The sequence below is a fragment of the Olea europaea genome, unplaced genomic scaffold, assembly GCF_002742605.1.
Source record: "Olea europaea var. sylvestris unplaced genomic scaffold, O_europaea_v1 scaffold3524, whole genome shotgun sequence".
In the NCBI taxonomy this organism is placed as follows: domain Eukaryota; kingdom Viridiplantae; phylum Streptophyta; class Magnoliopsida; order Lamiales; family Oleaceae; genus Olea; species Olea europaea.
Window position 1 is genome coordinate 67,866 of NW_019254380.1, and position 11,810 is coordinate 79,675.

An 11,810-nucleotide genomic window follows, 5' to 3' on the forward strand; every position below is an offset into this window, starting at 1 on the left:
AAAAAAGATAAATAAATAGGACAGTAATGGAGATATTATTAATTTTCGAGCCTTTCTTGCCTCTAAAATCTTTGATAGGATAAGATATGGAAAAGATTGCATCTGACTCGGTGGCATCATAAATCATAGGCAAGTCGACATAGCAAGATTCTATTGAAAAAAGCAACATGTTTCGTCCATGTAGATGAAATCTTGCACAATCGTTGTTAGAACAAGCCACCAATTTTTTAATTTTTAATAAACCTTTTGCTATATTTCAAAAGGACAAAAGAATTAAAAAGTCTAAAGATTATATGTATATATACCCCATATATATATCTTTCTTCCTGCCACTTTTTCCATGCAATTTGCAATACTTGAACGATCGATTCTTTTTCCTTATTTTTTTCGTCTTTTCTTCTCCCTTTACGAATGAAAGCGGAGGAATGTTTGATTAGTTCTAATCAATTAAATAATTCGAATTCAAAATATAAAATAGAGAAGTGTAACAAAAAGAACACTTCAGGTATAGACAAGCTAAAAAAATGATCACTCTTAACCACCATTAGCATTCAAACACACTATTTCATCTTCAGCTGACGAGGTTGACAACCAAAGCATTTTCCCGTGGACCTCATTTCTAACCATAATAGGCTTTCAATTTAAAATTAGATAATTACATTTTTGTCACCATTCATCAACGCCACACTTAAAACGTTTATAATTTTCAATTAGTTATTTTAATCATTTCTTACAGATTTAAAGCATACATACGCCGTAACATGTAACCTTACAATTTCTTCTGAACTTTTTGATTATTTCTTGAAATAACATAAAATCCCATAAGAATCTGTATAGCCCCTTTTTGAAGTTCTTTCAAGCACAGACAAATCTTCAAATACCAAAATGAAGGAATAATATGAAAAAAGAAAGATGCACTCGCTTAGCACATTGTACAAAACTGCTGATCTAACATCGGAATTTTGTCAGTGAACGCTTAAAAATACGGATAACATATTATATAGCTTGATCCATCAAAATTAGTTGCTAGGCAGCAAGGCAAAATTATGGTTCATTTCCACATAAACTTTAGTGCCAAAACAAAACTTGTACAAAAGGTACACGGGGTGGCTCTCTTCTAGACGAGTAGAACAGCATTAATACAGCCATCGTTTTCAGGGTTATTGGTGACTTGCGCATATTTCCCTGTAGTATTAACCATAGATGAGCTAATGAGAATCAGGTGACTGTAGAAATCCATCTGTTTTAATTTAAACATAACGATAATTGAAAGGATTAACATACCCCATACAACTTTTCCAGCAGGAGTAACCAGACCAAGCTCGCTAACATTCACCTGGAATTGACACCAAAAGAAAAAAAAGGACGTTCAGCATGAGATGATAAGCTGAAATCAAAGAACTCTTAAATTTTTTTGGCAAAATTACCTCAATAACGGTTCCTTTTGTTATAACACCAAGAGAGGTATACATTGGACCATTAGGGTTTTTCTTCACACCTATAATTTCTAAATTGAAAGTACATTTAAGTTCAGGATGAGTCACGTGGGCTTTGTTAAATCGCAACCCGGATGGACGGATGAAACGCTCATATTTGGGAGGTTTCCTTGTAAAACTTGGTCCAACAAACGTGGCTTTAGTGATCATCCTTTTCCACTGCTTAGCTGCAATATAAAAACCATTAGGAGCATAAGTTTGGTGACATATCGGAACTCGGAAAGAGAGAAGAATTTACCAGCTACCATAATTGCAAGTGATAATGACCCGAGAAGCAAATCAGACCATAAATATCAGAACTTACAAGGATCATAGAGCAATCTTGGCTAAGCTTAAAAAGTTAACTCATAAGTATATTAAGTTTGTTTTAGAATTTTTTTTATTATTATAAAAGTTGGAATTTTTTATTTTTTTATTATTATTTTTTATGACCGTGGGTGTCTGAGCCAGCTTACGCGCACCTCGACTAATCGCACGAGGCTTGAAGTTTACTGCCGAATACTCACCTTAGTGGCTCTGAGGGGACTATAACTGGTGATCATTTGAAATAAGTTATTATTTTGATAATATGATAAGCATTACTTTCAAACAAGTAAACTTTTTTAAGTTTAGCCAAACATGTCATCACAACACTTACTCTTCCGTTTGCCAGATCTGATCACTCTAAACATCTCATCTTCAGCAACAGGTCTGACCTAAAAACATCAAAAACAAATAATGTCAGTCACCAACTTGATAAATTACGAAGTAGTCTGCTGCTCAGTCAAACTAGTATGCGAAAACATATCCTATTCACACCTCAGTAACAGGAGCCAAAACTTATAGTGAATATGTCCATGTGAAAATTTTAAAACTGGGTGCAAGAAAGAAGCACCATCCTTTCCAAATGGCGAACATAAGAACTTTTATTTCTTAATATTTTGTTTGCTTTTCTAGTTAAATTTACTGATCGTTTTTTTTTCTTTTTTTTTTTTTTTTGCTCTTTATCTAAGTATGAAACAACAACAATCATGATAAAAGAGAATACTATTGAAGATAAAAATGAATAAAAGTCATGTATAGGACCTTTTATTTTTTAAACAGTTAGAATTAATCAGATCATAACAAGTTTAAACATAGGAAATTGCAACTGCTTCAAAATCTAGTCAAGCCTCTGAACCCAGCACTGTTCACAAAATCATTTTTTAGCACCTTCCATAAGCAGACCTTTTTAAAGTAGTTTTTTTTAGGTTAAATTCCATAGAAGGTGTCTCTGACACAGGTTGATCCGAGAAATTAATTAATCCTATTATGAATTACAAGCTTAAAATTTGCAACTTAATTTTCCAGACTACATGCAATGTATTCTCTGTTGATGACTTAATAAAATACAAATGACTGATGAGGCATCGTGTGTTGCTAAGAACTGAAATTAGTACAGTTGTTCCACCTTAGGTAGAGGAACTTCCCATTTTCCAGCTTTCTCTTTTCTCTTTTGCTTGACAGTATTGCTAAGAACCTGCACACAGAGTGATGACAAGTTCACTAACAGTATAAACACAAAGCAGATTTTTACCCCCAGTCTACCATCACACCGGAAGAAGTGAGGCATAGAGCAAATCAAGTAATATAAAATCACCTTTGCTCTTGTTGTCGCGTCACGATCAAGAAGATAAGCAGGGACAGCTCCTTCTTGGACATCATCATCAACCTTGCGCCTAGTCGAAGACTCCTCATGCATGGCCAATCTATTGAAAATTGGATAATTTTGTGAGCGCAAGCAAAGGTAAAGATGTTGCGAATATAATATCAAAAATAATAGATGCCCATATAGTAATCTGTCAACAGTGAGTAACCACGGTACTTCAATAAAAACAAATTTCCAGTTAGCTGTTAAGTTGTGTGCCCATATAGTATAGTTTTGTAGCTTTTGCTGATGTAAAAATAACAATATTTTTATATTGAATAAAATTATGTTTACTTTATTTATTGCATTTATTTATTATTAAGCATATGAAATTAACGTGCCTGTGATCACTTGTGATAATATGAGTTGGGTACTTGCATTGAGAAATACTGTGTGACACAACTTATATTTTGATTATAAATAATTTGTTAACAATTTATGTATAAGGGTTGACACATTGTACTTGAAGGTTGTTGTGTTGACCAATTCACTAATCAGGTTTGTGATTTGTCATTATCATAGAAATAGTTAAAGGTGACAATAGTACACTTGAACATTTGGAGTGTATTGAACTTGACCGCTGTATATTTCATCTGAATCCCTCGATAGGATTATGTATATCTTTTTGCAATTTTAATTATTCTTTGATACATCAATAAGTGAGATCAATTTGATTGGTCAATTGGGAACTTGAGAATAAGCGGAGTAGAGAATATAAATTCATGTCGGGAACTGTCACCCTGAAAAATGAGTAAAGTGACTACTTAAATATTTTCTGTTGAACGGTTAAAATCTGAACTCAGTGTTTAGTGACGACTAAATTTCGACATCTGTAATTTACTCACAGGATAGTTGGAGAAAATGGTACATAAGTTAGTGAGAATAATTAGAGGAGCAAAATGGTCATTTATGCTCGTACCTAATTATCGAATCTCGAACAGGATAAAATACATATACGGCAGATCAGAGGAAAATATTACAGATTTATTGGCTTTTGAGATCTTATATATTCCAAGAATTCAATCTTTTCCCTCTAGTGGAAAAAGCAAATGCTAATAATTAGATTGGGTGGTCTAGGATCGACTAGACAGGATCTAATTATTGGAGCTTGGATAATCCATGTGGTAGCTCCATAAAGTATTGAAACTTAATTACAGAAATTATAATAGTTTTGGGTTTAATTGTAATTACAATAAAGTTTTATACTTATTTGTAACTACTATGAAAGTTGTAAACTTAATTATAATTGTAATCGAAGTTCTAGGACTACACATGTAATTAAATGTAAACTAATTGAAATTGGACTTAAATCAAAACTCCTATTTGGGTTTTAATTAGAACTCTTGTTTGAATGTGATCTTACTACTGTATATAATCTTTTTCTCTATAAATAGAGACTAAATGGACAGAAAATAATTACAACACTCAAAATACATAATTCCATAGAATTTAAATTTAGAGAGAGAGAGAGAGAAAGAGAATATTTTATTTTATTGCTTTCCAATTGTCCATATTCAAGAATTAGTTTTTGGATTAATTAAAAGAAGGTGCCAATATGTCGGTGTAGTCTTTGCATTGGAGAATACTATAAAAGGCTTGAAGGTTTGAAGTACCAAGATTCTTGCAATTAAAAGGGCCGAAAGTTCGTGGTTCAGAATCAATTCAAAGGTTGGTCATCGAACTTAGGTAAAAGATTCAAATTCTTTAATTTTGTTATAGCATATACGGGAACATCTAGAGGATTCAGCTGATTGAATTAAAGAAATTTCTGGGTAATTTCGCTTCCTCATTCCAACGTTAACAAACCCATAAATATGTTTTCAATTACTACTTCAATATGGTTACAGGGTCCTTAAAACCTTAAATAAACCCAGAAAATTAGAATGGCTGGTATTGTTTCAGTTTATAACTTCTATGTTGTTCAAGGGTTCTTAAAATACAATATCAGAGGACAAACCAAAGCGACTAAAAAAAACGATGAAAATAAAAAATAAATCATATGAAGCTTATAATTTCATTGTGCTCCTACGAGAAACAAGCCCCAAAATTAGCATCATTAACCAAACGAAAGACAAACTTACGTTTTCTTCATTAGGGCCTTCTCAGCATAACGTTTCTTAGCAAACATCTTGCCCTTAATACCCAAAGCCTGTTCAGCTCAAATTAAGCACACTAATTTCAGAATTTTTTTCAAAGAAGATAATGTGAAACAGAGAGGAACAGGTCAAAAAAGGAACCTTTTGGGCAATCTGCGAGCGCTTGTGAACTTCTCGCGCCTCCTTCTTGCGCTTGCGTTCGAAGTGATCATGGCGGTAGCCATGTCTCTTCCTGTGCAGCTCTATGTAATCCCCTTGCGGCTGTTGATGGTATTATAATTATTAACACAGTTCAACAACAAAACGCAAAAGTTACGAAACATTGAAAACACTGGGAAAGGAATTATCGACATAATTCCCAAAAAAAAAAAAATTGCAGATATTAAGAAGTATTAAGGAAAAACGTGAAGAATTCGCATACCATGGCTGATAGATTTTTTTATTTTTTTTCCCTTTTTTTCTTTTTTAAGGGAGAGCGCGCGCTAGGGTTTAGCAAATTTTAAATGCAGTGTGGTTCACAAAACAAAAATAGTCTGTTGAATTTGAGTAACCCGGCCCAAACAATTTATTGGTATCTTACACGGGAAAATTTCATAAATTATGTAAGTACGAACAATTTAAAAATCAGGTTTTAAGATTAGAAAAATGCAAAAATCAGTTATTAGCTAATTAATTAAAAATATTTATTAATTAAATATAATAAAGTCACAATCATACAATTAATAGTCACATAATATGAAAATATTTGGTAACGATTATGTTGAGCTTACAAATTAAAAAATTTATAGGTTACATTTTATTTCATAAGTCACAAATAAAAAAAATTATGGGTCACAATTTATCTATCGACCACATATTTACAAATTTTGCTCGTCACATTAATTTTTAGTCACATTTATCGATTTTTAAAGTCACAGTTTATCCCACCTCATCCCCACCACAACCATCGCCAACAATAATAACAAAAAGAACCACCACTATATAACCATCGCCTGTATCACACCACTACCCACAAATCCATCCGCGTCACAACACCACCACAACAACCGACAACAACAACAACAACAACAAAAATATAAAAAAAAATCACCACCACACAAATGACGCTTGCACCATACAACCACACAATGGCCACTTGCACATCAAATAACCACCACCCATAGATTCACCCCCGACACAGCACTATCATAACCACCGCCAACAACAACAACGACAAAATGACCACCACCATGCAATTGCCGCCTACACCATACAACAACACAACTACCGTCTGTACCACACCACCACACACAGATCCATACTCAACACACCATCATAATCACCGCAAACAACAACAACAAAACAACCATCACCGCACAATCGTCGCCTATACCGCACCACCGCACAACCATAACCTACACATCTAGGGACGTCAAACTGATCGAGCAGCTCTTCGCTCGACTGGCGGGCAGCTCGGGCTCGTTATTTAACAAGCCCGAGCATGAGTCAAATAAGGACAGGATCCAACGAGGGCAAAAGTCGTGGACTCGTAAAAAATGTGAAGAAAAAGTTTGAAAAATTTCAAAAAAAATAATTTCGAGCTCGTGGGTATAAGGGCCGAGCCAAGCAGGCTCGACCCATTTCCACGTCTATGCACATTAGATAACCACCCATAGATCAGAATACCTACACCATCACCGCCTTATCAAAAATTGAAATCCCATACATGGGCTAACCCATTGGCTTCAACTTGGCAAAAACATGAATCGGGCACAAAGGCCAAACCATGGATCGAGCATAGAGGCACCAATGCTGGAGTTACGCAAAGCAACGACTGCTCACAACGACAAGCTCTGCTGTAGTATTCGACGATGGCGGCCATTGTGACAGAGAGGATAGAGAGACAGAGAGAGAGGATGGAAAGAAGAGGGAGTAGGGGCGATCGGAGCTCCTTGATCACATCAACAATCTCCGGTGTAGTGTCCAACCACAGCTGCCATGTGTGACGAGGAGGATAGAAAGACAGAGAGAGAAAGGATGGGAAGAAGAGGGGAAGAAGAAGGAGAAGAGGCGGCACTCGCTAGTCACAACGACGATCTCCAGTGTAGTCTACGACTATAGTGGCTATGTGTGACGAGGAGTATACAGAGACAGAGGGAGAGGGAGAGGGAGAGGGAGAAAATAATTAGGATTTTTAATTGGGTGGATGAGAAAGGGTTACAGTATATAGTGAAAAATTATTAATACTATTATATATATTAAAATATAAAATTGTTACCTGATTTTTGCATTAATAATCTTTTAACCTTATTTTTGAAATTCAATCTTTAAACCCCTGTATAGATGTAATTTCCACATATCATACATTGTTTTGCCCCGGTTAAATGTTTTTCCCCCAAAACACCCGTTATTGGGGGGGGGGGGGGCATAAATGATTTATTTGAATAATATTTTAAAAAAAATTATGTTACTTTTATATAAAAATGGTACATAAGAGATTATATAAAATCATGTTGAGCGAAAAGATTGGTTAAACTGATAAATAATATATTAACATGAGATTTTATGTAATCCATTATGTAAAGTTTCATATACATGTAATAAGATCCTTTAAAAAATATTAAATCTAAAAGTGCTAAATTTTTCCTCAGTTCAAAGAACTCAAATAAAATATTTTGACAAAAATAATTATTAATAACGAAATGTGTTAATCAATGAAAGGCTGGAGATTAATCTGATTGGCCCTTCATTTCTTTCATATTTTAGATAATGAATCCTTTCTTTCCTTGGCAATCTTTTCTCTTATATTTGAGATCCATTTTCATGTAAAAATGCATTTTAGAATAGTAAATTGATGAGAAATGTTTGGTTGAAAAATAAGGAATTTTTATTTTTATTTTCGTGTAATATTATTTTAATAAAAATTGTGTGATTGAAAAGAAGAGAGAGAAAAATACATTTTGAAAAAAAAGTACCAAACGGAGCCTGAACTTGAATGTTGCAGATCAACAAAAAGATTCTTCTTCTTCTTTTGTGTATATAAGTCAGCAGAATTACTTTCTAGCACTGATATATTATAGTACCTCAAAGTAGAATAAAAATAACTAGTGACTCTAGGAGATCTTGAATTATTATCTGTTAAAAAATAAAAATTCAAAAGTAGAATCTGAGTAGTGAGAATATAATCTTAATCACGTTGTCAATTTTGATTTTGCCAAGTGGTCGAGTTGTAATGTCTAGACAACATTTACAGAGCTTAATGTTGCTGACAAAGCGGGTTTGCCCATCTTAGGACATTGAAATTGCACTTATATTGTAGAATCAAATAATTAATTCATTGATCACAAGATTCCTATCAAGAAATATAGTTTTTAACCATTACCAAATAAGCTCGTTAATACTTTACTTTTTCTCTCAATTTTCACAAACTGACCAAACTAAGAACGATGTTATTAATTTATTATACCTATGTATTGAGATTTATGGTTTTAATTTTAGACTTTAATTAAGGATTAAAGTTCAAAAAAATAGTGAAAAAGAACTCGTGAAGTTAGGGTGCGAAATTTTAGCCGAAACCATTCCAACCGAATCAAAATCAGACCGAACTCATTAGTTCTAGTTTAAATTGTTCTTGATGCTACCAAAAATTTACACTTGCTGATTTCCAGAACTTGAAAACTGTGAATGAGCAGGAGCGAGAATGATGGGATGGAGCCTAATATTTATAGAGATATATAGGTAGTGCACTCCTAGTAGGGTTAAGTTAGTTGAATATTCTTATTCGAAGGAGTCCTACTGGATGTTGGTGTTGGATTTGTGTTATGACTAGTTTGGGTTTGCTGCAAAGTTGTAATACTGTTGAGGTAGAGTTCTACTAGGCACAGGGACCCTAGGTTGAGGAGTTTGAGGGAGATTAGAACCCTCTTTGGTTTAGGATGCTTCAAATGCAGGTTGCACCGAAATTGTTAAGGTAAGGTCCCTAGGAAACTTTGAAGATATTATGTTCCGACCCCGAGGAGTCAGCCCCAATCTCTCAAACGGGGTGGCGATGGTCCTCGGGCGTATACACCCCAAGGACTTATATGCCTGACAACTCTTGGGGTCTTATGACAGAAACGAGAATGCAACTTCTCGGGGAGATGATACTCCTCGAGAGGTGGAAAGGATCCACCTCAGTTCTCATTATGGGTCTTCGAATCGAGAATCAAATGATTTCGATCGAATTTCAATTCTATATGCAAAATTGAATCCAAAATTATTATTTTATAACATCTTAATTAAATTATAATTCATATGAATTTACATGATTTAATATTTACTCACAATCATTTAATGCTTATGTCGCCTGAAGGAGAAAGCGGAAAGCAAAAAGGAATTTACGTAGACAATCTAAATTTTATGGAGAAGAAAATTTTGCTCAATGCACCAAATTACATAAATATTTTCAGTATTAAACGTTTCTTAATTCTTATTTGTTGAGCAACAAATCAGAAAATAAGATATTTATGTTACAAAACTGTGGAAGAGCGTTAGATTCCACTTGCTTTTGCATTTGCATTGTGCCTTGTCTTGAATTTGTATTTGAGAATGGCAATTAGTGAAAGTAAAGAGGCCATGTCTCGACAACTTCTATAACTATGCTCAGGTTGGTAAGACTTGAGAATCATTCTGCTCGTTGGCTCACGACTTAACTAAAAAAAAAAATGAAAAAAAAAGTTGAACACCAACCTTGAAGGCCCCCACCGTCCTGCTCCTAGAGTTTTGTGAGGGAAGTAAATCGCCGAATGTGTCTCAACAGGTCAGAAACAAGAGCTGTCTGTACACTGCGCCTACAATGAGTTTAATTCCATGTCTCAAGAATCGAACCCTCACACTACAACTACCAGTAAGGCGCGAGACAACCTCACTACTATCATTTGCACCATTGAGCTATGCCCCGAGGGCAGCTCACGACTTAACTTAATCAATAACTAGAAGAACAAAACATATATACTCAAAAGCGAATGAGTACCTGCCCCTCTATGACATGTCCATATTGGTACAAGGACAAACTATTCACAATGATAAGAAAAAAAAATTCATAAGCAGGAAGTGAATTCTTTCATTAGAGAGGGGAGTAACCATCACCCTTTTATTTTGGTACATTACACAAGTACATATCATAACATTATGGAAATACATTAATATTAAAAAACTCCTTTTTATTCATATTATTGCATCTTATTCTTGCTCACTAACATGTATATGCCGATAAACATACAATTACACAACCCTTTTACACTGTATATAGGGCTACTTCTTTGCCGCCAATTTAGCTCAGTTTCTTCAGTATATCTTCGATCAGCCCCGGTTTGTTAAAAAGATTCATCTAGTAGCCAAAAAAAGGTCTCTCCTCTTAATAAAAAAAAAAAAAAAAACCCTAATGGCATTTCACCAGCAAGGTTCAAAAACTGTTGCAAATGGCATGTTGAGAAGAGACCAATATTTTTTGACTGCTAAAAAATAAAGACAAACTGGACCAATCTAGTCGTGTAGGCGCGTTTGTTCGAAGTAAGGCAATTTTTTTGGAGTATAACAGAAATAAATAGAAAATACGGATATAGATATAGTTATAGTTGTAGGTTGCTTTAGAGTTTAATCATCATCTTGAATGTAGGAGCAGAGAAGCATGGTGGCGCAGCGGCGGAGAATGTAAATCCGGGCTCGTTGTTCTTTAACCAGAGAAGCACATTTTCTTGTAAACCTAGTGCTTTTTCTCTTTGAAGGAGTGTAGATTGCAGCACTCTTGTATTGTTGCTTCATCTCAGCCATTGGTGAATGATCTTGATGTATCAGAAATGGCCAATTAAAAGTTAAGATTTTCAACTTGAAGAGAAAAAGTGTTGGGAAAAAAAGCCCACCGAATGGAGCTACACCCTTGAGGAAGACAACACATGGGGTACCGTATATATAGACGCATCACATGTATAAAAAATGTTGAAAACTAAGTTCGAAAAAAAAAAAAAAAAAGAGTACCCTTTTTTCATTTTTTAGGTGATATGATTTTAGATGCCACTAAAGCAAATAATTGTCTTGAACTCAAGTCTCATGGTACCATTTAAAAAATCAATCGTGCTACAGAGCCTGGGTTTAAATCCCGGGCTCCAATCTAGGGCCGAGGTGGAAACACCTTGGCCGTTGATCTTCTGCACTTGGGGGGCCCGCCATCAAAATTGGGGGCAGAGGCTCTGCCCCTAGAACGGAACCCCGGATTTACTTCAGCATTTTCCTTAAAAAATTGTGTACTTATTTTGTCTTTGCTGAAAAAATTGGATACCCTTTTGTAATACAAAGTGATGACTGATGAGTCGAAAATTAAGTTTAAAAGAGTTTTAAATGAATATATTAGAGTAAATGGTAATTTCACATTGAATAAAAATAATAAATAACTAATATATAGTATATAAGGGTGTGAAGTACTAGTTAATTGACATTTTGAGTGAAAGTGGTAGAGTTCATTAAGTTCAAATAAGTAAATTTGATTCATTTAAAACTTACACAAGCATTTGGATATGCTCTTGATATATATGATTA

At 34.4% G+C, this 11,810-nt stretch overlaps 2 protein-coding genes across 2 annotated transcripts; both read right to left on the reverse strand.

Annotated features, from left to right (window-relative positions):
* Positions 1-775: 775 nt before the first annotated feature.
* LOC111386355 (ribosome biogenesis protein NSA2 homolog) lies at positions 776-5,799 on the reverse strand. The gene is made up of 9 exons (XM_023010812.1): positions 5,680-5,799; positions 5,400-5,519; positions 5,244-5,311; positions 3,115-3,223; positions 2,926-2,994; positions 2,134-2,191; positions 1,428-1,663; positions 1,285-1,336; positions 776-1,185 (listed from the first exon to the last, which is right to left on the reverse strand). The coding sequence occupies exons 1-9, from the start codon at positions 5,680-5,682 to the stop codon at positions 1,118-1,120; spliced, it is 783 nt and encodes a 260-aa protein (XP_022866580.1). The 5' UTR covers positions 5,683-5,799; the 3' UTR covers positions 776-1,117.
* Positions 5,800-10,341: 4,542 nt separating this feature from the next.
* On the reverse strand, positions 10,342-11,140 carry LOC111386362. Its single transcript, XM_023010817.1, has one exon. The coding sequence runs from the start codon at positions 11,046-11,048 to the stop codon at positions 10,872-10,874; it is 177 nt and encodes a 58-aa protein (XP_022866585.1). The 5' UTR covers positions 11,049-11,140; the 3' UTR covers positions 10,342-10,871.
* Between the last annotated feature and the right edge of the window lie 670 nt (positions 11,141-11,810).